Source organism: Salvelinus fontinalis, chromosome 7 (assembly GCF_029448725.1).
Source record: "Salvelinus fontinalis isolate EN_2023a chromosome 7, ASM2944872v1, whole genome shotgun sequence".
In the NCBI taxonomy this organism is placed as follows: Eukaryota; Metazoa; Chordata; class Actinopteri; order Salmoniformes; family Salmonidae; genus Salvelinus; species Salvelinus fontinalis.
In genome coordinates, this window is record NC_074671.1 from 9933091 (window position 1) to 9958672 (window position 25582).

General features: G+C 47.4%; 1 protein-coding gene across 2 annotated transcripts in view; it reads left to right on the forward strand.

The window, feature by feature from the left end:
- Positions 1-25582, forward strand: part of LOC129858968 (docking protein 6-like) — a 195470-nt gene that overhangs the window by 87551 nt on the left and 82337 nt on the right. The window contains exons 3-4 of one of the 2 annotated variants that reach the window (XM_055928234.1): positions 13305-13419; positions 14672-15827. In XM_055928234.1, the coding sequence (XP_055784209.1) occupies positions 13305-13419; positions 14672-15555 (999 nt within the window). In that variant the 3' untranslated portion in view covers positions 15556-15827. Of the gene's footprint in view, positions 1-13304; positions 13420-14671; positions 15828-25582 lie in introns of those variants that run through there. The other variant, XM_055928235.1, reaches the window with a different exon arrangement.

A 25582-nucleotide genomic window follows, 5' to 3' on the forward strand; every position in this document is an offset into this window, starting at 1 on the left:
GGGACTAGCTGGCCGGGACACCAGAGCATTTTGATGTGGCTGGGCTCTTTAATGTGTGGCTGTATTGTATTGTGAGAGGGGCTCTTTAATGCTCTGCAACCTGCTGTCTAATACACTGTCATTAGTTATCACACGTACTGATTATCAGGCCTATGCTGATTTAGTTATCAGGCCTATGCTGATTTAGTTATCAGGCCTATGCTGATTTAGTTATCAGGCCTATGCTGATTTAGTTATCAGGCCTATGCTGATTTAGTTATCAGGCCTATGCTGATTTAGTTATCAGGCCTATGCTGATTTAGTTATCAGGCCTATGCTGATTTAGTTATCAGGCCTATGCTGATTTAGTTATCAGGCCTATGCTGATTTAGTTATCAGGCCTATGCTGATTTAGTTATCAGGCCTATGCTGATTTAGTTATCAGGCCTATGTTGATTTAGTTATCAGGCCTATGTTGATTTAGTTATCAAGCCTATGTTGATTTAGTTATCAGGCCTATGCTGATTTAGTTATCAGGCCTATGCTGATTTAGTTATCAGGCCTATGCTGATTTAGTTATCAGGCCTATGCTGATTTAGTTATCAGGCCTATGTTGATTTAGTTATCAGGCCTATGTTGATTTAGTTATCAGGCCTATGTTGATTTAGTTATCAGGCCTATGCTGATTTAGTTATCAGGCCTATGCTGATTTAGTTATCAGGCCTATGCTGATTTAGTTATCAGGCCTATGCTGATTTAGTTATCAGGCCTATGCTGATTTAAGACGTATGTAACTGATACTTTTGAGGAAATCTTCCACTGCGTTGTGTTGTTTTCTTTGCATCAATTTCAAGCTACTGTTGATACACAGTAACCTCTCGTGTCATGCTTATAGGGTTAGTATGCAGAACATTTAGGAGAGTACAACATCTGTCTATGTGAGCCAACATAGGCTACATAGAACTCATGGAATAGTTCAAGAATCAATTTGGAACAACAGTTTCTACTACACCATACCATCAACCTACCCTAACCAGAAACCGTGGAAAGACGGCAGCATTCGCGCCAAACTGAAAGAGCGAGCCACTGCTTTTAATCATGGAAAGATGACTGGCATTATGGCCGAATACAAACAGTGTTGTTATTCCCTCCACAAGGCAGTCAAACAAGCGAAATGTCGGTATAGGGACAAAGTAGAGTCGCAATTAAACAGCTCAGACAAGAGACGTATGTGGCAGGGTCTACAGGCAATCACGGACTACAAAAAGGAAAACCAGCCACGTCACGGACACCGACGTCTTGCTCCCAGACAAACTAAACACCTTCTTTGCCCGCTTTGAGGATAATACAGTGCCACCGACACGGCTCGCTACCAAGGACTGTACTATCAAAGGTTCCATCTGAGGGGCCTCAGAAGAGTGCTGGAATGAAAACGGACACTTTCAACGATTCATAAACAACAACAAAAACAACAATAGTGGATTTATTTTTGTGTTTTGAAGGTGCTGCGTGTTCATTATATCATGAACAGGATCCACTCTAAATATGTCCCTGGCTTACTGTTTTGGATGTGTCTAGGTCGGGAGCTCTTGACAAAGGCAGTTGGAGCCAATGGTTTTGTGCATAAATATATCCATAGGGTGTAAATAAGCAGTGAAGTGCAGAGCAGTGACTTTTACAGAGTTTATGTCTCTGGCGCTACAGTTGAAGTCGGACGTTTACATACACTTAGGTTGGAGTCATTAAAACTAATTTTTCAAAAAACTATAGTTTTGGTAAGTCAGTTTGTGGGCAGAACTGAAAAAGCGTGTGCGAGCAAGGAGGCCTACAAACCTCACTCATTTACTCCAGCTCTGTCAGGAGGAATGGGCCAAAATTCTTGTGGAAGGCTACCCAAAATATTTGACCTAAGTTAACAATTTAAAGGCAATGCTACCGAATACTAATTGAGTGTATGTAAACTTCTGACGCAGTCTCAATCCAAGATAGCGTAGCATTCAGACGTCTTTTGTCCTTCGTCTTTCCGTGTTCCATGTATATATCTTTTATATATTTTTCTTCGCATATCTTTTTTATATTTTTCTAAACCTCAACTTCAAAATACTCTCCTGCAACCCGCCTCACCAAATGTAGTGTGGATCTGTTTTTTCTAAAGTAATTTTTATTTACCTCGAAACCGGAATCCCCCAACAGAAGCTAGGCAGCTCACTAGCTACTAGCTAGTAGTCAGCTAACCACTGCTAGCGGTCATCAGCTAACCTTTAGCTCGGAAAGCTCTCGCCTGTTTGTACAACGCGACTCAAACCAGAGCATACCGGACCTATTTTCTCTCCATTTCCCCGGATTCCTACCGCAAGCTCTGAACCTTTTCACCTGGATCATCGCAGCTAGCTAGCAGCAATCCGAGTGACTACTCCTGGCTAACGTCTGTCCCGAAGCAAGCACCAGTTAGCTTGGAGCTAGCCCATGCTAGTCCCATTCTCCTGGCTAGCTGAAGAGGCCCATCAGCCACTCCTGGGCTACAATACCCGGACCCCTTCTATTGCCGGTACGGGGCACGGAACCCCGGCCGATCCTTCACGACTGGACTACCGACGTAACCTGCTCGAGGGGGTACTCAACTGGCCCCTACGTTGCAACGTCCCCTGAATATCCATCTGCTAGCCGCGGCCCGCTATCTGCTAGCCGCGGACCGCTAGCTGTCTAGAGCATATTGGACTGTTAGTTGAATAGATCTATTGGCCAATGTTTTGGGCCACTATACCTATTTTGCCAATTGGACTTGGACCCCTCTGCTACTTGGAACCCTACTAATCCATCACGACTGGTCTATCGACGTCACCACACGCGGAGGCTAAAACAGACTTTCCTCCATTCCCACGCCCGTCTAAGGCCCTTCTGCTAGCTTGCTAGCCCCGGCCTGCTAGCTGTCTGAATCGCCGTGTCCCCAGCCAGCCCAACCACTCACTGGACCCCTATGATCTCTCGGCTACGCATGCCTCTCCCTAATATCAATTTTCCTTGTCCATTACTGTCCTGGTTAGTGATTACTGTCTTATTTCACTGTAGAGCCCCTAGCCCTGCTCAATATACCTTAACCAACCATTTAGTTCCACCTCCCACAAATGCGGTGACATCACCTGGTTTAAACATCTCTAGAGACAATATCTCTCTCATCATTACTCAATGCCTAGGTTTACCTCCAATGTACTCATATCCTACCCTACCTTTGTCTGTACATTATGCCTTGAATCTATTCTCTCACGCCCAGAAACCTGCTCCTTTTACTCTCTGTTCCGAACGTGCTAGACGGCCAGTTGGTATAGCCTTTAGCCGTACCCTTATCCTACTTCTCCTCTGTTCCTCTGGTGATGTAGAGGTTAATCCAGGTCCTGCAGTGCCTAGCTCCACTCCTACTCCCCAGGTGCTCTCATTTGTTGACTTCTGTAACCGTAAAAGCCTTGATTTCATGCATGTTAACATTAGAAGCCTCCTCCCTAAGTTTGCTTTATTCACTGCTTTAGCACATTCTGCCAACCCGGATGTCTTAGCCGTGGCTGTATCCTGGCTTAGGTAGACCACCAAAACCCCTGAAATTTCCATCCCTAACTATAACATTTTCCGACAATATAGAACTGTCAAAGGGGGCGGTGTTGCAATCTACTGCGGAGATAGCCTGCAGAGTTCTGTCTTACTATCCAGGTCTGTACCCAAACAATTCAAGCTTCTACTTTTAAAAATCCACCTTTCCAGAAACAAGCTTCTCACTGTTGCCGCTTGCTATAAACCACCCTCTGCCTCCAGCTGTGCCCTGGACACAATCTGTGAATTGATTGCCCCCCATCTGTCTTCAGAGCTCGTGCTGCTAGGCGACCTAAACTGGAACATGCTTAACACCCCGGCCATCCTACAATCTAACCTTGATATCAATGAACCCACCAGGTACAACCCAAAATTCGTAAACACGAGCACCCTCATAGATATCATCCTAACCAACTTGCCCTCCAAATATACCTCCGCGGTTTTCAACCAAGATCTCAGCGATCAGTGCCTCATTGCCTGCACCCGTAATGGGTCTGCGGTAAAACGACCACCCCTCATCACTGTCAAACGCTCCCTAAAACACTTCAGCGAGCAGGCCTTTCTAATCGACCTGGCCCGGGTATCCTGGAAGGATATTGACCTCATCCCGTCAGTAGAGGATGGCTGGTTATTCTTTAAAAGTGCCTTCCTCACCATCTTAAATAAGCATGCCACGTTCAAAAATTGTAGAACCAAGAACAGATATAGCTCTTGGTTCTCTCCAGACCTGACTGCCCTTGACCAGCACAAAAACATCCTATGGCATTCTGCATTAGCATCGAATAGGCCCCTCGATATGAAACTTTTGAGGAAAGTTAGGAACCAATATACACAGGCAGTTAGGAAAGCTAAGACTAGCTTTTTCAAGCAGAAATTTGCATCCTGTAGCACAAACTCAAAAAAGTTCTGGGACACTGTAAAGTCCATGGAGAATAACAGCACCTCCTCCCAGCTGCCCACTGTACTGAGGCTAGGAAACACTGTCACCACCGAAAAATCCACTACAATTGAGAATTTCAATAAGCACTTTTCTACGGCTGGCCATGCTTTCCACCTGGCTACCCCTACCCCGATCAACAGCCCTGCAACCCCCACAGCAACTCGCCCAAGCCACCCCCATTTCTGCTTCATTACTGTGCAGCCGTATTCATCGACCTGACCAAGGCTTTCGACTCTGTCAATCACCATATTCTTATCGGCAGACTCAACAGCCTTGGTTTCTCAAATGATTGCCTCGCCTGGTTCACCAACTACTTCTCTGATAGAGTTCAGTGTGTCAAATTGGAGGGCCTGTTGTCCGGTCCTATGGCAGTCTCAATGGGGGTGCCACAGGGTTCAATACTCGGGCTGACTCTCTTCTCTGTATGGATCAATGATGTCGCTCTTGCTGCTGGTGATTCTCTGATCCACCTCTACGCAGACGACACTATTCTGTATACATCTGGTCCTTCTTTGGACACTGTGTTTAACCTGTCTAGGACTAGGGTGCCGCTAGCGGCACACCCCCCCCACCCCCACTGAAAAGGCAGAGCCGCGAAATTAAAAAAAAATATATTTTTTAAATATTTAACTTTCACACATTAAAGTCCAATACAGCTAATGAAAGACACAGATCTTGTGAATCCAGCCAACATGTCCGATTTTTAAAATGTTTTACAGGGAAGACACAATATGTAAAGATGTAAATCTATTACCTAAAAACACATTAGCATAATCCACCATCTTTTATTTGTCCACCAACACCAGTAGCTATCACCAATTCGGCTAAACTAAGATATTTATAGCCCCTAACCAAGAAAAAAACTCATCAGATGACAGTCTGATAACATATTTATGGTATGGGATAGGTTTTGTTAGAAAAATGTCCATATTTCAGGTAGCTGGCATAGTTTACAATTGCACCCACCGTCACAAATGGACTAGGATAATTACAATGAGCAACGTGTTTACCTAACCACTAATCATCAAACATTTCGTAAAAATACACAGCATACACTAATCGAAAGACACAGATCCTGTGAATACAGACAATATTTCAGATTTTCTAAGTGTCTTACAGCGAAAACACAATAAATCGTTATATTAGCATAGCACATGTGCAAACATTACCCCAGCATTGATTCTAGCCAAAGAGAGCGATAACGTAAACATCGCCAAAATATATTATTTTTTTCACTAACCTTCTCAGAATTCTTCAGATGACACCCCTGTAACATCACATTACAACATACATATACAGTTTGTTCGAAAATGTGCATATTTAGCCACCAAAATCATGGTTAGACAATGGCAAATGTAGCCCAGCTGGTGAGAAAATGTCCGTGCGCCATATTAGACAGTGATCTACTCGTATACATAAATACTCATAAACGTGACTAAAAAATATAGGGTGGACAGCGATTGATAGACAATTTAATTCTTAATACAATCGCGGAATTACATTTTTTAAATTATCCTTACTTTTCAATACAGTTTGCGCCAAGCGAAGCTACGTCAAAAAACATGGCGTCCTAAGCCACTAACATTTTTCGACAGAAACACGATTTATCATAATAAAAATTTCCTACTTTGAGCTGTTCTTCCATCAGTATCTTGGGCAAAGGATCCTTTCTTGGGTCTAATCGTCTTTTGGTGGAAAGCTGTCCTCTTGCCATGTGGAAATGCCAACTGCGTTCGGGATGAACTGGAAGCGTGCCCAGCGATTCACAGCGTTTCAGAAATAAATGTCCCAAAATCGCACTAAACGGATATAAATTGCTATAAAACGCTTTAAATTAACTACCTTATGATGTTTTTAACTCCTATAACGAGTCTTAACATGACCGGAGAAAGATTACTCCCAACACTAATGCTTGGAACAAGTGCGGGTCAGTGTCCTCCACGCGCATGACGCAGCAAGAAAAGAGTTCCTAGCTACAGGGTTTTTTAATTTATGGTGCCTGTGATTGCGCAATCGACCCCATTCAAATCGTCATCACGTAAAGGCATCCAGGGGAAGACGTAAGCAGTGTCCGTATACTCATAGGAATAACATTGGCCTTAAAACTGACTCCAGAACAGTGGCCAAAATTTCTGAAATCTGACTCCATGTCAGGGAAATTGCTGTAGAATGGGTTCTGTTCCACTTAGAGACAAAATTCCAACTCCTATAGAAACTATAGACTGTTTTCTATCCAATAATAATAATAATATGCATATTGTACGATCAAGAATTTTGTAGGAAGCCGTTTCAAAAATTACACGATTACCATAAATAGTGACAACAGCGCCCCCAGCCTTAACAGGTTAACTAACCTCCAGATGAGCTTCAATGCCATACAACTCTCCTTCCGCGGCCTCCAACTGCTCTTAAATGCAAGTAAAACTAAATGCATGCTCTTCAACCGATCGCTGCCCGCACTTGCCCGCACGTCCAGCATCACTACTCTGGACAGTTCTGACTTAGAATATGTGGACAACTACAAATACCTAGGTGTCTGGTTAGACAGTAAACTCTCCTTCCAGACTCACGTTAAGCATCTCCAATCCAAAATTAAATCCAGAATCGGCTTCCTATTTCGCAACAAAGCATCATTCACTCATGCTGCCAAACATACCCTCGTAAAACTGACCATCTTACCGATCCTCGACTTCGGCGATGTCATTTACAAAATAGCCTCCAACGCTCTACTCAGCAAATTGGATGCAGTCTATCAGTGTCATCCGTTTTGTCACCAAAGACCCATATACCACCCACCACTGTGACCTGTATGCTCTCGTTGGCTGGCCCTCGCTTCATACTCATCGCCAAACCCACTGGCTCCAGGTTATCTATAAGTCTCTACTAGGTAAAGCCCCGCCGTATCTCAGCTCACTGGTCACCATAGCAGCACCCACCCGTAGTACGCACTCCAGCAGGTAAATTTCACAGGTATATGTAACTATATCTCACTTTCCTTCCAGTTCTCTGCTGCCAATGACTGGAACGAACTGCAAAAAATCACTGAAGCTGGAGACTCATATCTCCCTCACTAGCTTTAAGCACCAGCTGTCAGAGCAGCTCACAGATCACTGCACCTGTACATAGCCCATCTGTAAATAGCCCATCTGTAACGTCCTGACCAGAGTTTTTATGTGTTTCGCTTGTTTAGTGTTGGTCAGGACGTGAGCTGGGTGGGAATACTATGTTGTGTGTCTAGTTAGTCTGTTTCTGTGTCCAGCCTAATATGGTTCTCAATCAGAGACAGCTGTCAATCGTTGTCCCTGATTGAGAATCATATATAGGTGGCTTGTTTTGTGTTGGGGATGGTGGGTGGCTGTTTCCTGTCTCTGTGTTTGTATTCTGCACCAGATAGGACTGTTTCGGTTTGCCACATTTTGTTATTTTGTTCGTTGTAAGTGTTCACTGTTTTTGTTTAATTAAACATGTTGAGCACTAGCTACGCTGCGTGTTGGTCCGATCCCTGTTTCACCCACTCTTATAGTGAAGAGAGGGAAGTCTGCCGTTACAGAACCACCCACCAAACTCGGACCAAGCAGCGTAGCAACGGGCAGCAGCGGCAGCAGCAGCAGCAGCGGTACCAGGAGAAATGGACATGGGAGGACGAGCTGGACGGAAAAGGACCCTGGGCAGAGCCAGAGGAGTTTCGCCGCCCCAAAGCAGAGCTGGAGGCAGCAAAAGCAGAGAGGCGGCGTTTCGAGGAGCTAGCTCGGCAGCAGGAGCCGGATCTGGGTTACACCACTTGGGAGGAAATAGACAGGTGGTCGGTTGACCCAGGGAGAGTGCCGGAGCCCGCCTGGGATTCGATGGAGCAATGTGCAGAGGGATACCGGCGAATGAGGTTAGCACGACGACGCGGTAAGAAGCCCGTGAAGAAATCCAAAAAACTTCTTGGGGGGGGGGGGGGGGGGGGGGCAAAAGGATAGTGTGGCGAAGTCAGGTAGGAGACCTGCGCCCACTTCCCATGCTTACCGTGGAGAGCGGGAGTACGGGCAGACACCGTGTTATGCAGAAGAGCGCACGGTGTCTCCTGTACGTGTGCATAGCCCGGTGCGGGTTATTCCACCTCCCCGCACTGGCCGGGCTAGATTGAGCATTGAGCCAAGTGCCATGAAGCCGGCTCTACATATCTGGCCTCCAGTACGTCTCCTCGGGCCGGTGTACATGGCACCAACCTTACGCATGGTGTCCCCGGTTCGCCAACACAGCCCAGTGCGGGTTATTCCACCTCCCCGCACTGGACGGGCTATGGGGAGCATTCAACCAGGTAAGGTTGGGCAGGCTCGGTGCTCAAGGGAGCCAGTACGCCTGCACGGTCCGGTATATCCGGCGCCACCTTCCCGCCCCAGCCCAGTACCTCCAGTTCCAGCACCCCGCACTCGCCTTATGGTGCGTGGCCCCAGCCCAGTACCACCAGTGCCCACACCACGCACCAGGCTTCCAGTACGTCTCCAGAGGCCTGTTCCTCCTCCACGCACTCTCCCTATGGTGCGTGTCTCCAGCCCATTACCTCCAGTTCCGGTACCACGCACCAGGCCTATAGTGCGCCTCGAGAGTCCAGTGTGCCCTGTTCCTGTTCCCCGCACTAGCCTTGAGGTGCGTGTCTCCAGTCCGGTACCACCAGTTCCGACACCACACACCAGGTCTACTGTGCGCCTCAGCAGGTCAGAGTCGGCCGTCTGCCTAACGCCGCCTGCACTGCTCGTCTGCCCAGCGCCGTCTGAGCTGCCTGCACTGCTCGTCTGCCCAGCGCCATCTGAGCTGCCTGCCTTCCCAGCGCCATCTGAGCCATCCGTCTGCCCAGCGCCATCTGAGCCATCCGTCTGCCAGACGCCATCTGAGCCATCCGTCTGCCCAGCGCCATCTGAGCCATCCGTCTGCCAGACGCCATCTGAGCCATCCGTCTGCCCAGCGCCATCTGAGCCATCCGTCTGCCCAGCGCCATCTGAGCCATCCGTCTGCCCAGCGCCATCTGAACATCCGTCTGCCCAGCGCCATCTGAGCCATCCGTCTGCTCAGCGCCATCTGAGCCATCCGTCTCCCCAGCGCCATCTGAGCCATCCGTCTGCCCAGCGCCATCTGAGCCATCCGTCTGCCCAGCGCCATCTGAACCATCCGTCTGCCACGAGCCTTCAGAGCCGCCCGTCTGCCACGAGCCATTAGAGCCGTCCGTCTGTCCCGAGCCATTAGAGCCGTCCGTCAGTCAGGAGCTGCCAGAACCGCCAGCCAGTCAGGAGCTGCCAGAGCCGCCAGCCAGTCAGGAGCTGCCAGAGCCGCCAGCCAGTCAGGAGCTGCCAGAGCCGCCAGCCAGTCAGGAGCTGCCAGAGCCGCCAGCCAGTCGGGAGCTGCCAGAGCCGCCAGCCAGCCGGGAGCTGCCAGAGCCGCCAGCCAGTCAGGAGCTGCCAGAGCCGCCAGCCAGTCAGGAGCTGCCAGAGCCGCCAGCCAGCCGGGAGCTGCCAGAGCCGCCAGCCAGCCGGGAGCTGCCAGAGCCGCCAGCCAGTCAGGAGCTGCAAGAGCTGCCCTCCAGTCATGAGCTGCCCTCCAGTCATGAGCTGCCTTCCAGTCATGAGCTGCCCTACAGTTATGAGCTGCCCTCCAGTCATGAGCTGCCTTCCAGTCATGAGCTGCCTTCCAGTCATGAGCTGCCTTCCAGTCATGAGCTGCCTTCCAGTCATGAGCTGCCCTACAGTCATGAGCTGCCTTCCAGTCATGAGCTGCCTTCCAGTCATGAGCTGCCTTCCAGTCATGAGCTGCCCTACAGTCATGAGCTGCCCTACAGTCATGAGCTGCCCTACAGTCATGAGCTGCCACTCAGTCATGAGCTGCCATTCAGTCCGGAGCTGCCATTCAGTCCGGAGCTGCCATTCAGTCCGGAGCTGCCCCTCTGTCCTGAGCTGCCCCTCTGTCCTGAGCTACCTCTGTGTCCTGAGCTACCTCTGTTCTGAGCTACCTCCTAAATCATGTGGGGGCCTTGGGGAGGATTCTTAGGCCGAGGTCGTGGGCGAGGGTCGCCACTCAAAGGACGCTAAGGAGGGGGACAAAGACAGTGGTGGAGTGGTGTCCTCGTCCTGCACCGGAGCCACCACCGCGGACAGATGCCCACCCAGACCCTCCTCTTGAGTTTTAGGGGTGCGTTTGGAGTCAGCACCTCAGGAGGGGGGTACTGTAACGTCCTGACCAGAGTTCTTATGTGTTTTGCTTGTTTAGTGTTGGTCAGGACGTGAGCTGGGTGGGAATTCTATGTTGTGTGTCTAGTTAGTCTGTTTCTGTGTCCAGCCTAATATGGTCCTCAATCAAAGACAGCTGTCAATCGTTGTCCCTGATTGAGAATCATATATAGGTGGCTTGTTTTGTGTTGGGGATGGTGGGTGGTTGTTTCCTGTCTCTGTGTTTGTATTCTGCACCAGATAGGACTGTTTCGGTTTGCCACATTTTGTTATTTTGTTCGCTGTAAGGTTTCACTGTTTTTGTTGAATTAAACATGTTGAGCACTAGCTACGCTGCGTGTTGGTCCGATCCCTGTTTCACCCTCTCTTATAGTGAAGAGAGGGAAGGCTGCCGTTACAGAACCACCCACACTGTTCCCCATACTGTATTCATTTACTTATTTTTCTTCTCACCCCAGTATCTCTACTTGCACATTCATCTTCTACACATCTACCATTCCAGTGTTTAATTGGTGTATTGTAATTACTTCGCCACCATGGCCTATTTATTGTCTTTCCTCCCTTAACCTACCTCATTTGCACACACTGTGTATAGACCTTTTCTACTGTATTATTGACTGTATGTTTGTTTATTCCATGTGTAACTCTGTGTTGTTGTTTGTGTCGAACTGCTTTGCCATATCTTGGCCAGGTCGCAGTTGTAAATGAGAACTTGTTCTCAACTGGCCTACCTGGTTAAATAAAGGTGAAATAAAAATAAAATAAACTCGGAATGTGATGAAAGAAATAAAACCTGAAATAAATCATTCTCTCTTATATTATACGGACATTTCATATTCTTAAAATAAAGTGTTGATCCTAAGACAGTGAATTCTTACTCGGATTAAATGTCAAGAATTGTGAAAAACTGAGTTTAAATGCATTTGGCTAATGTGTATGTAAACTTCCGACTTCACCTGTATATGTTCTTCGACAACAGCTCTGTTCTGAGAGGAGAGGGAGGGGAGAGGGATGGGGAGAGGAGAGAGGGATGGGGAGAGGAGAGGACAGGACAGGAGAGGAGAGAGGAGAGGATTGGAGAGAGGAGAGGAGAGAGAGATGGGGAGAGGAGAGGATTGGAGAGAGGAGAGGAGAGAGAGATGGGGAGAGGAGAGGAGAGGATTAGAGAGGAGAGGGAAAGGAGAGGAGTGGACAGGAGAGGATGGGGAGAAGGAGAGGATAGAGGAGAGGAGAGGGATGGGGAGAGGAGAGGAATTGGGGAAGGGAGGACAGGGGTGGAGAGGAGAGGAGAGCGGGATGGGGAGAGGAGAGGAGAGAGGAGAGGAGGGCTGCCTTACCATACATGTCCAGAAAGCTACAATTCTGATGTGATCTCGGTTGGCAGTTGTGTGTTATAATCATCTTTCTGGAGGAAGATAGGAACCTATAGCTTAATAACTGAAAAATGGAATCGAATCCCAGATTTGAACAACCTCACCGTCACAATGCCTTGTTACGCAGTTTCACAACAGTCTTGACCATTAAAATGCTGTTCCTGAAAGATCTTAAGAAATATAAACATCTTTATTCCGCGTGTGACATGTTGGTCCTGTCAGGACTGAGCTTTAACAGTCAGGTTGTTATTATGTGGGCAACACACACACACTCACACACGCACGCACACACACACACACACACACACACACACACACACACACACACACACACACACACACACACACACACACACACACACACACACACACACACACACACACACACACACACACACACACACACACACACACACACACACACACACACACACACACACATTATTCTACAGTGTATGGGCAGTGAGCCTACCTAATAACTTCCCAACAGGCTGGCATTGTGTCCACAGTTTTCTCTGAGCGAGCGCTTTACAATAATGTCCTGGCTCTTATCTGTCCGGGCAGCGAACGGAGACCGTTGAATAAAGCTGTAAATGAAACAAGATATTCAATGAAACACGTCCTTGTTTCTTTGTTGTATTCCATCACTCTCAGAGTTGACATCATGTAGTAGCTTGTTGATTCTGGTCCTGAGTATGGATCGGATCTTTAGTGATTGATTTGCAAAGCGAAGCAGAATCACCATGGTTGTGAGCGTTGTGTTTTTAGATCGGGCCAGACCTACGGAAATCCATACTCTCATTTAGGACACTGAATTGATCCAAGCTTGATGAGCTTGTTATGAACCATTACACAATTGAAATGGTCTACTTCACACAATTTACATTGATTTCCCTGATAAAATGATAGTAGTGGTAATGAACTGTATGCATATGGCTTATTTCAACAGGTCTCACAGAGCTTTGAATATTGTTCAAATAAATATGGTATGTATTTGATATATGATTAAATGTATTTTTGTTTTGGTACTTCTTGATGTACAGAACATCACCAACAGTTAACATGATGCATTAACAGTCAAGGGAATCAGCCCGAATCAACCAGAATACAAGGTGGATTACATCTCTGAACCGAACTTAACTAGACGATGTGTTCCCGTGGTTTTCCCCTCAGCTGTCGTCCTGTTGATGTTGGCTAATGTTTTGTTGTTTCTGTCTGTCTCAGATCACAGAGCTCCGCAGTATCAAGAACATTACACGGATGCCGAGGGAGACCAAGAAACACGCCGTGGCCATCGTCTTCTACGACGAGACGTCCAAGACATTTGCCTGTGAGTCAGGTAAGCAGCGCAACGCCGGGGTAATGGAAGGAGGGAAGCAGCGAGGGAGGGACAGTGGGATGGAGAGTGCACAGCAAATGGAGAAAACAGGAGAAGAGGGAGAAGGAAAGAGAGAAGGTTCCAGAGTTTGAGGGAGAAAGATGAGTACTGAAAAAGGGGGGAGGGGGGTTATTGTGGCGGGTGGGGGGGGGGGGGGGGGGGGTTCTGTTATTGAAGGGACTTAGTCATAACTTTGTTTGTGATTCAGACCAATTGTACATTGTAACAGTATATTGTTGCAAACCCGCTGGATCCTGGTAGAGCAGAAGGGATGTGGTGATCTGATAGGTTGTAATGAATTCTGCTGCAGGGATTGGCTTAGTTAATAGTGTGAGAGTCTTTATAGAGAACTCAGGAGAAACAGAGAAGGATGGATATTGGATTCATAGGGATGGTAGGGAAAAAGAGAGAGAAAGGTGGGGAGATTGACAGAGAGAGAGAGAGAGAGGGGATGAGATATATAAATATATTTCTCCTCATCTCCTCTCTTCTCCTCTCCTCCTCTCTTCTCCTCTCTTCCTCTCTTTTCCTCTCTTCTCCTATCCTCCTCTCTTCTCTCTTCTCCTCATCTCCTCTCTTCTCCTCTCCTCCTCTCTTCTCCTCTCTTCTCCTCTCTTTTCCTCTCTTCTCCTATCCTCCTCTCTTCTCTCTTCTCCTCATCTCCTCTCTTCTCCTCTCCTCATCTCCTCTCTTCTCCTCTCCTCCTCTCTTCTCCACTCCTCCTCTCTTCTCCTCTCTCCTCCTCATCTCCTCTCTTCTCCTCTCCTCTTCTCTCCTCTCCTCCTCTCTTCTCTTCTCTTTTCCTCTCCTCTAGTTACAGGTTGTAGGTGATTTCAGTTTGTGTGTGTGTGTGTGTGTGTGTTTGTGTGTGTAAGATGTGTTGATGTGAGCTGTAGCAGTGGATCTCAGAGGAGAGATTATGTGCCTTATGGGTTGCAGTGAATTCTATCTCCGTCCTCTCTCTCTCTCCCCCCTCTCTCCTCTCTCTCTCGCTCTCGCTCTCTCGCTCTCTCGCTCTCGCTCTCTCGCTCTCGCTCTCTCGCTCTCGCTCTCTCGCTCTCTCTCTTGCTCTCTCTCTCTCTCTCTCTCTCTCTCTCTCTCTCTCTCTCTCTCTCTCTCTCTCTCTCTCTCTCTCTCTCTCTCTCTCTCTCTCTCTCTCTCTCTCTCTCTCTCTCTCTCTCTCTCTCTCTCTCTCTCTCTCTCTCTCTCTCAGACACACGGCTCAGCAGTTACACGCCCACGGCTGAGTCCCTTGCCATATGGAGGGCTGTGTCCTCCATGTCCACCACAGGGTCATTCACTTCCTACACACACACATACACACACACACACACACACACGCACACGCATGTCCACCCTACGCAGGAGGCTAACCTGCATGCCCTTCACTTCCTACTCCTCTCTGTGGTACTGTTCCAGTATCAGCTACTCCTCTCTGTGGTACTGTTCCAGTATCAGCTACTCCTCTCTGTGGTACTGTTCCAGTATCAGCTACTCCTCTCTGTGGTACTGTTCCAGTATCAGCTACTCCTCTCTGTGGTACTGTTCCAGTATCAGCTACTCCTCTCTGTGGTACTGTTCCAGTATCAGCTACTCCTCTCTGTGGTACTGTTCCAGTATCAGCTACTCCTCTCTGTGGTACTGTTCCAGTATCAGCTACTCCTCTCTGTGGTACTGTTCCAGTATCAGCTATTCCTCTCTGTGGTACTGTTCCAGTATCAGCTACTCCTCTCTGTGGTACTGTTCCAGTATCAGCTACTCCTCTCTGTGGTACTGTTCCAGTATCAGCTACTCCTCTCTGTGGTACTGTTCCAGTATCAGCTACTCCTCTCTGTGGTACTGTTCCAGTATCAGCTACTCCTCTCTGTGGTACTGTTCCAGAATCAGCTACTCCTCTCTGTGGTACTGTTCCAGTATCAGCTATTCCTCTCTGTGGTACTGTTCCAGTATCAGCTACTCCTCTCTGTGGTACTGTTCCAGTATCAGCTACTCCTCTCTGTCCTCTCTGTGGTACTGTTCCAGTATCAGCTACTCCTCTCTGTCCTCTCTATGGTGCATCTGTTCTCCTATCCAGGGACTGACCAGGACCCTGCTTAGCTTCAGAGGCAAGCCAGCAGTGGAATGCAGGGTGGCACACTGATGAAGTGTTTGTGTTTGTGATTTTCCACTCAGCAGCTCTAACAGTCTCTGTGAGTTTAGACTTCAGATACACTCAGAGGACACAGACTCAGCGAGGGAGGAAATGGACAAACAGAGGCTCTTAAGTACAGAGTAGTGTGTGTGTGTGTGTGTGTGTGTGTGTGTGTGTGTGTGTGTGTGTGTGTGTGTGTGTGTGTGTGTGTGTGTGTGTGTGTGTGTGTGTGTGTGTGTGTGTGTGTGTGTGTGTGTGTGTGTGTGTGTGTGTGTGTGTGTGTGTGTGTGTGTGGTAATGTTTTACCCTTCAGAACCTACATTTTCTATCCTTTCAGACAATAGGTTTGGAAAACAGCAAGGAGACTGAAATCTTATTAAAATCTGTTCATATACACACCCGGGAAGAATATTACAGTAAAAAAAAATACAAATCTGACAAGAGAGCACTTACGATAGACATGGTCATTTTCACGTTTTCATAAATTCTTGCCGTATACTAAAGGCATTTGTGAAAATTCTATAGTAATATAGAGTGGGAAACGCCCTGCTTTTTGACAGTGAATAGACACTGCAGTAAATAAAACCTAATAAAAACATCTGTCTCGTCCAATACTGGAGTCTACACCGACCGGTGCGCCATAGCCAATCAGAGCTACAGTAGCCGTAGCTAATCAGAGCTACAGTAGCCGTAGCTAATCAGAACTACAGTAGGCCTTTATGCAAACAAGCCCTTTGCCACACAGGCATGACATCATTCACTTTGAACTGGACTGTGTGTTTACAGGCAGTAGGGCATGATATCATTCACTTTGAACTGGATTGTGTGTTTACAGGAAGTAGGGCCTGACATCATTCACTTTGAACTGGACTGTGTGTTTACAGGCAGTAGGACCTGTCATCATTCACTTTGAACTGGACTGTGTGTTTACAGGCAGTAGGGCCTGACATCATTCACTTTGAACTGGACTGTGTGTTTACAGGCAGTAGGACCTGTCATCATTCACTTTGAACTGGACTGTGTGCTTACAGGCAGTTGGGCCTGACATCATTCACTTTGAACTGGACTGTGTGTTTACAGGCAGTAGGGCCTGCCATCGTTCACTTTGAACTGGACTGTGTGTTTACAGGAAGTAGCAACAGCGTGACTTTAGATCATTAGAATACATTCACCAGAAGCCACAAAACACACCTGAATGGATTTCTGTAAATATGTAAAACACCACGGGAGTCCTCTTACATTTGGGAACTTTACAGTCCTATTGATCAAACAACTAGGGAAAGGTAGGCTCTCTCTCCCTCAGTTATGCACCTCAAAAACAACAGGATCAACAACTAATGCTAGCCAGAGCACGATTAGCTCAAATTGAACCAAGGAACATTAGATAAACCCTCTCAAACTTTTTCAGCTAGTTGGGGAATTGTGGCCTCCTCGTCCTTCATTGTTGTCCCAACCAAGCACCCAAGCTAACTAGCTAAAGTTGGCTAGCTTGCTAGCTACCAACTTCCAGAAACAAATTAGAGAACACCTCACTCTAATCATTTCAATCGCCGTAGCGAAGCGGGTTAGGCTGTTTACATGTTTTCTAGAGCGTCCGTGACTAACTATTCTTTTTTTTGCCTACTTTTTCTGACTCCGGTCATATCTAGCGGGTTGTTGCGCGCTTGTAAATTCTTCAGTTCTTCTGCCCTCTGGCACTCAGACGAGAAACAATTTTTAAAACCTCTTAAGAAGTTGGTTTTGTAGCATGAACTGGGAATTTGATATTTTTGACTGATATTATGATTGTCTGTTCGTTTCATATCTGCAAGTAGTTAAAATGCTCTTAGTTCCACTTGAAACACACACACACACACACACACACACACACACACACACACACACACACACACACACACACACACACACACACACACACACACACACACACACACACACACACACACACACACACACACACACACACACACACCAGGGCGACATCAGAGACCGGGGCGATAACAGAGACCGGGGCGATAACAGAGACCAGGGCAGTAACAGAGACCAGGGCAGTAACAGAGACCAGGGCAGTAACAGAGACCAGGGCAGTAACAGAGACCAGGGCGATAACAGAGACCAGGGCGATAACAGAGACCAGGGCGATAACAGAGACCAGGGCGATAACAGAGACCAGGGCGATTACAGAGACCAGGGCGATAACAGAGACCAGGGCGATAACAGAGACCAGGGCGATAACAGAGACCAGGGCGATTACAGAGACCAGGGCGATTACAGAGACCAGGGCGATAACAGAGACCAGGGCGATAACAGAGACCGGGGCGATAACAGAGACCGGGGCGATAACAGAGACCTGGGAGATAACAGAGACCAGGGCGATAACAGAGACCAGGGCGATTACAGAGACCAGGGAGATAACAGAGACCGGGGTGATAACAGAGACCTGGGCGATAACAGAGACCAGGGCGACAACAGAGACCAGGGAGATAACAGAGACCGGGGCGATAACAGAGACCAGGGAGACAACAGAGACCGGGGCGATTACAGAGACCGGGGCGATAACAGAGACCGGGGAGACAACAGAGACCAGGGCGATAACAGAGACCAGGGAGACAACAGAGACCAGGGCGATAACAGAGACCAGGGAGACAACAGAGACCAGGGCGACAACAGAGACCAGGGGGCGATAACAGAGACCAGGGCGATAACAGAGACCGGGGCGACAACAGAGACGGGGTGATAACAGGGACCAGGGCGATAACAGAGACCAGGGCAGTAACAGAGACCAGGGCGACAACAGAGACCAGGGCGATAACAGAGACCAGGGAGACAACAGAGACCAGGGCGACAACAGAGACCAGGGGGCGATAACAGAGACCAGGGCGATAACAGAGACCAGGGCGATAACAGAGACCGGGGCGATAACAGAGACCGGGGCGACAACAGAGACCGGGGCGATAACAGGGACCAGGGCAGTAACAGAGACCAGGGCGACAACAGAGACCAGGGCGATAACAGAGACCGGGGCAATAACAGAGACCGGGGCGATAACAGAGACCAGGGCGATAACAGAGACCAGGGCGATAACAGAGACCGGGGCGATAACAGAGACCGGGGCGATAACAGAGACCGGGGCGACAACAGAGACCGGGGCGATAACAGAGACCGGGGCGACAACAGGGACCGGGGCGACTACAGAGACCAGGGCGATAACAGAGACCAGGGCGGTAACAGAGACCAGGGCGGTAACAGAGACCAGGGCGATAACAGAGACCGGGGCGATTACAGAGACCGGGGCGATAACAGAGACCGGGGCGATAACAGAGACCAGGGAGATAACAGAGACCGGGGCGACAACAGAGACCGGGGCGATAACAGAGACCAGGGAGACAACAGAACCAGGGCGATAACAGAGACCAGGGCGATAACAGAGACCGGGGCGATAACAGAGACCAGGGCGATAACAGAGACCAGGGCAGTAACAGAGACCAGGGCGATTATAGAGACCAGGGCGATAACAGAGACCAGGGCGATTACAGAGACAAAAGAGAAGGAGATAAACAACTTAGTCTGACTCGTTTCATAGCTCAGTAACTCTTACCCAAACTCTACCTATAGTCTTACAGATATTGTAAACGGAGCCTGTTGTCATCTTTAAAGGAAGACGTTGGTACTCACCAACAACTGTCTACTGTATCTGTCTGCCCTGTGAGGAAGTGATACTGTGATTCATTAAAACCATCAGCCTCCAATTAAACAATTGAATAATTAACACCAATTGTCCCTCCTCTTCTCCCACCACTGCCAAGATGAAAGTTTTCACAGTTTTTAGCTTTTTTGAGACTTGTGACCACAACAGCATATGTGGTGTGTGTGTTTGTGTGTTTTAATGTCAGAAACACAAGTACAGTGAAATGCCTTTCTCCCAAACCCAACAGCGCAATAATCAATATCAATCTACAGTCGTGGCCAGAACTTTTGAGAATGACACAAATATGAATTTCCACAAAGTTTGCTGCTTCAGTGTCTTTAGATATTTTTGTCAAATGTTACTATGGAATACTGATGTATAATTACAAGCATTTCATAAGTGTCAAAGTCTTTTATTGACAATTACATGAAGTTGATGCAAAGAGTCAATATTTGCAGTGCTGACCCTTCTTTTTCAAGACCTCTGCAATCCGCCCTGGCATGCTGTCAATTAACTTCTGGGCAACATCCTGACTCATGGCAGCCCATTCTTGCATAATCAATGTTTGGAGTTTGTCAGAATTTGTAGGTTTTTGTTTGTCCACCCGCCTCTTGAGGATTGACCACAAGTTCTCAATGGGATTAAGGTCTGGGGAGTTTCCTGGCGATGGACCCAAAATGTCGATGTTTTGTTCCCAGAGCCACTTAGTTATCACTTTTGCCTTATGGCAAGGTGCTCCATCATGCTGGAAAAGGCATTGTTCGCCACCAAACTGTTCCTGGATGGTTGGGAGAAGTTGCTCTCAGAGGATGTGTTGGTACCATTCTTTATTCATGGCTGTGTTCTTAGGCAAAATTGTGAGTGAGCCAACTCCCTTGGCTGAGAAGCAACCCCACACATGAATGGTCTCATAATGCTTTACTGTTGGCATGACACAGGACTGATGGTAACGCTCACCTTGTCTTCTCCAGACAAGCTTTTTTCCAGATGCCCCAAACAATCGGAAAGGGGATTCATCAGAGAAAATTACTTTACCCCAGTCCTCAGCAGTCCAATCCTTGTACCTTTTGCAGAATATCAGTCTGTCCCTGATGTTTTTCCTGGAGAGAAGTGACTTCTTTGCTGACACCAGGTCATCCTCCAAAAGTCTACGCCTCACTGTGCGTGCAGATGCATTCACACCTGCCTGCTGCCATTCCTGAGCAAGCTCTGTACTGGTGATGCCCCGATCCCACAGCTGAATCAACTTTAGGAGACGGTCCTGGCGCTTGCTGGACTTTCTTGGGTGCCCTGAAGCCTTCTTCACAACACTTGAACCGCTCTCCTTGAAGTTCTTGATGATCCGATAAATGGTTGATTTAGGTGCAATCTAACTGGCAGCAATATCCTTGCCTGTGAAGCCCTTTTTGTGCAAAGCAATGATGACCGCACGTGTTTCCTTGCAGGTAACCATGGTTGACAGAGGAAGAACAATGAATCCTAGCACCACCCTCCTTTTGAAGCTTCCAGTCTGTTATTCAAACTCAATCAGCATGAAGACTGATCTCCAGCCTTGTCCTCGTCAACACTCACACCTGTGTTAACTAGAAAATCACTGACATGATGTCAGCTGGTGCTTTTGTGGCAGGGCTGAAATGCATTGGAAATGTTTTTGGGGGATTCAGTTAATTTGCATGGCAAAGAGGGTCTTTGCAATTCATTGCAATTCATCTGATCACTCTTCATAACATTCTGGAGTATATGCCAATTCCAATTATACAAACTGAGGCAGCAGACTGTGAAAAATAATATTTGTGTCATTCTCAAAACTTTTGGCCACGACTGTACTGTAGCGCTAGAAGTAGTTATATCAGTAGTTATATACAGGGTCTGTTCCAGGATCAGTAGTTATATACAGGGTCAGTAGCTATATACAGGGTCAGTAGCTTTATACAGGGTCAGTTCCAGGGTCAGTAGCTATATACACGGTCTGTTCCAGGGTCAGTAACTATATACAGGGTCAGTAGCTATATACAGGGACAGTCCAAGGGTCAGTAGCTATATACAGGGACAGTTCCAGGGTCAGTAGCTATATACAGGGTCTGTTCCAGGGTCAGTAGTTATATACAGGGTCAGTTCCAGGGTCAGTAGCTATATACAGGGTCAGTAGCTACATACAGGGTCAATTCCAGGGTCAGTAGTTATATACAGGGTCAGTAGCTATATACAGGGTCAGTAGTTATATACAGGGTCAGTCCCAGGGTCAGTAGCTATATACAGGGTCAGTAGTTATATACAGGGTCAGTAGCTATATACAGGGTCAGTTCCAGGGTCAGAGCTATATACAGGGTCAGTAGCTATATACAGGGTCAGTAGTTATATACAGGGTCAGTCCCAGGGTCAGTAGCTATATACAGGGTCAGTAGCTATATACAGGGTCAGTAGCTATATACAGGGTCAGTTCCAGGGTCAGAGCTATATACAGGGTCAGTAGCTATATACAGGGTCAGTAGCTATATACAGGGTCAGTAGCTACATACAGGGTCAGTAGCTATATACAGGGTCAGTAGTTATATACAGGGTCAGTAGTTATATACAGGGTCAGAGCTATATACAGGGTCAGTAGCTATATACAGGGTCAGTAGCTATACACAGGGTCAGTAGTTATATACAGGGTCAGTAGCTATACACAGGGTCAGTAGCTATACACAGGGTCAGTAGCTATATACAGGGTCAGTAGTTATATACAGGGTCAGAGCTATATACAGGGTCAGTAGCTATATACAGGGTCAGTAGCTATATACAGGGTCAGTTCCAGGGTCAGTAGCTATATACAGGGTCAGTAGTTATATACAGGGTCAGTAGCTATATACAGGGTCAGTAGCTATATACAGGGTCAGTAGCTATATACAGGGTCAGTTCCAGGGTCAGTAGCTATATACAGAGTCAGTAGCTATATACAGGGTCTGTTCCAGGGTCAGGAGCTTTATACAGGGTCAGTAGCTATATACAGGGTCTGTTCCAGGGTCAGTAACTATATACCGGTTTCAGTTCCAGGGTCAGTAGCTATATACAGGGTCTGTTCCAGGGTCAGTAACTATATACAGGTTTCAGTTCCAGGGTCAGTAGCTATATACAGGGTCAGTAGCTATATACAGGGTCTGTTCCAGGGTCAGTAACTATATACAGGTTTCAGTTTCAGGGTCAGTAGCGATATACAGGGTCAGTAGCTATATACAGGTTCTTTTCCAGGGTCAGTAACTATATACAGGTTTCAGTTCCAGGGTCAGTAGCTATATACAGGGTCTGTTCCAGGGTCAGTAACTATATACAGGTTTCAGTTCCAGGGTCAGTAGCTACATACAGTTCCAGGGTCAGTAGCTATATACAGGGACAGTCCCAGGGTCAGTAGCTATATACAGGGTCAGTTCCAGGGACAGTAGCTATATACAGGATCAGTTCCAGGATCAGTAGTTATTCACAGGGTCAGTTCCAGGGTCAGTAGCTATATACAGGGTCAGTAGAAATATACAGGGACAGTCCCAGGGTCAGTAGCTATATACAGGGACAGTAGCTATATACAGGGTCAGTTCCAGGGTCAGTAGCTATATACAGGGACAGTAGTTATATACAGGGTCAGTTCCAGGGTCAGTAGTTATATACAGGGTCAGTTCCAGGGTCAGTAGAAATACACAGGGACTGTTCCAGGGTCAGTAGCTATATACAGGGACTGTCCCAGGGTCAGTAGCTATATACAGGGTCAGTAGTTATATACAGGGTCAGTAGCTATATACAGGTTCAGTAGCTATATACAGGGTCAGTTCCAGGGTCAGTAGCTATATACAGGGACAGTCCCAGGGTCAGTAGCTATATACAGTCCCAGGGTCAGTAGCTATATACAGGGTCTGTTCCAGGGTCAGTAGCTATATACAGGGTCAGTAGTTATATACAGGGACAGTCCCAGGGTCAGTAGCTATATACAGGGACAGTCCCAGGGTCAGTAGCTATATACAGTCCCAGGGTCAGTAGCTATATACAGGGTCTGTTCCAGGGTCAGTAGCTATATACATGGTCAGTTCCAGGGTCAGTAGTTATATACAGGGTCAGTAGTTATATACAGGGTCAGTAGCTATATACAGGGACTGTCCCAGGGTCAGTAGCTATATACAGGGTCAGTAGTTATATACAGGGTCAGTAGCTATATACAGGGTCAGAAGCTATATACAGGGTCAGTTCCAGGGTCAGTAGCTATATACAGGGACAGTCCCAGGGTCAGTAGCTATATACAGGGTCAGTAGCTATATACAGGGACAGTCCCAGGGTCAGTAGCTATATTCAGGGACAGTAGCTGTATACAGGGACAGTTTCAGGGTCAGTAGCTATATACAGGGTCAGTAGCTATATACAGGGACAGTTCCAGGGTCAGTAGCTATATACAGGGACAGTCCCAGGGTCAGTAGCTATATACAGGGTCTGTTCCAGGGTCAGTAGCTATATACAGGGACAGTCCCAGGGTCAGTAGCTATATACAGGGACAGTCCCAGGGTCAGTAGCTATATACAGGGTCTGTTCCAGGGTCAGTAGCTATATACATGGTCAGTTCCAGGGTCAGTAGCTAAATACAGGGTCAGTAGCTATATACAGGGACAGTTCCAGGGTCAGTAGCTATATATAGGGTCAGTAGCTATATACAGGGACTGTCCCAGGGTCAGTAGCTATATACAGGGTCAGTAGCTATATACAGGGACAGTCCCAGGGTCAGTAGCTATATACAGGGTCAGTAGCTATATACAGGGACAGTCCCAGGGTCAGTAGCTATATACAGGGTCAGTTCCAGGGTCAGTAGCTATATACAGGGTCAGTAGCTATATACAGGGACAGTTCCAGGGACAGTAGCTATATACAGGGACAGTTCCAGGGCCAGTAGCTATATACAGGGACAGTTCCAGGGTCAGTAGCTATATACAGGGTCAGTAGTTATATACAGGGACAGTTCCAGGGTCAGTAGCTATATACAGTCCCAGGGTCAGTAGCTACATACAGGGTCAGTAGCTATATACAGGGTCAGTTCCAGGGTCAGTAGCTATATACATGGTCAGTTCCAGGGTCAGTAGCTATATACAGGGTCAGTTCCAGGGTCAGTAGCTATATACAGGGTCAGTAGCTATATACAGGGACAGTAGCTATATACAGGGACAGTTCCAGGGTCAGTAGCTATATACAGGGACAGTTCCAGGGTCAGTAGCTATATACAGGGACAGTTACAGGGTCAGTAGCTATATACAGGGTCAGTTACAGGGACAGTAGCTATATACAGGGACAGTTCCAGGGTCAGTAGCTGTATACAGGGTCAGTTCCAGGGTCAGTAGATATATACAGGGTCAGTTACAGGGTCAGTAGCTATATACAGGGTCAGTAGCTATATACAGGGACAGTTCCAGGGTCAGTAGCTATATACAGGGACAGTCCCAGGGTCAGTAGCTATATACAGGGTCAGTTCCAGGGTCAGTAGCTATATACATGGTCGGTTCCAGGGTCAGTAGCTATATACAGGGACAGTTCCAGGGCCAGTAGCTATATACAGGGACAGTTCCAGGGTCAGTAGCTGTATACAGGGTCAGTTCCAGGGTCAGTAGATATATACAGGGTCAGTTACAGGGTCAGTAGCTATATACAGGGTCAGTAGCTATATACAGGGACAGTTCCAGGGTCAGTAGCTATATACAGGGACAGTCCCAGGGTCAGTAGCTATATACAGGGTCAGTTCCAGGGTCAGTAGCTATATACATGGTCGGTTCCAGGGTCAGTAGCTATATACAGGGACAGTTCCAGGGCCAGTAGCTATATACAGGGACAGTTCCAGGGTCAGTAGCTATATACAGGGTCAATAGTTATATACAGGGACAGTTCCAGGGTCAGTAGCTATATACAGTCCCAGGGTCAGTAGCTACATACAGGGTCAGTAGCTATATACAGGGTCAGTTCCAGGGTCAGTAGCTATATACATGGTCAGTTCCAGGGTCAGTAGCTATATACAGGGTCAGTTCCAGGGTCAGTAGCTATATACAGGGTCAGTTCCAGGGTCAGTAGCTATATACATGGTCGGTTCCAGGGTCAGTAGCTATATACAGGGACAGTTCCAGGGCCAGTAGCTATATACAGGGACAGTTCCAGGGTCAGTAGCTATATACAGGGTCAATAGTTATATACAGGGACAGTTCCAGGGTCAGTAGCTATATACAGTCCCAGGTTCAGTAGCTACATACAGGGTCAGTAGCTATATACAGGGTCAGTTCCAGGGTCAGTAGCTATATACAGGGACAGTC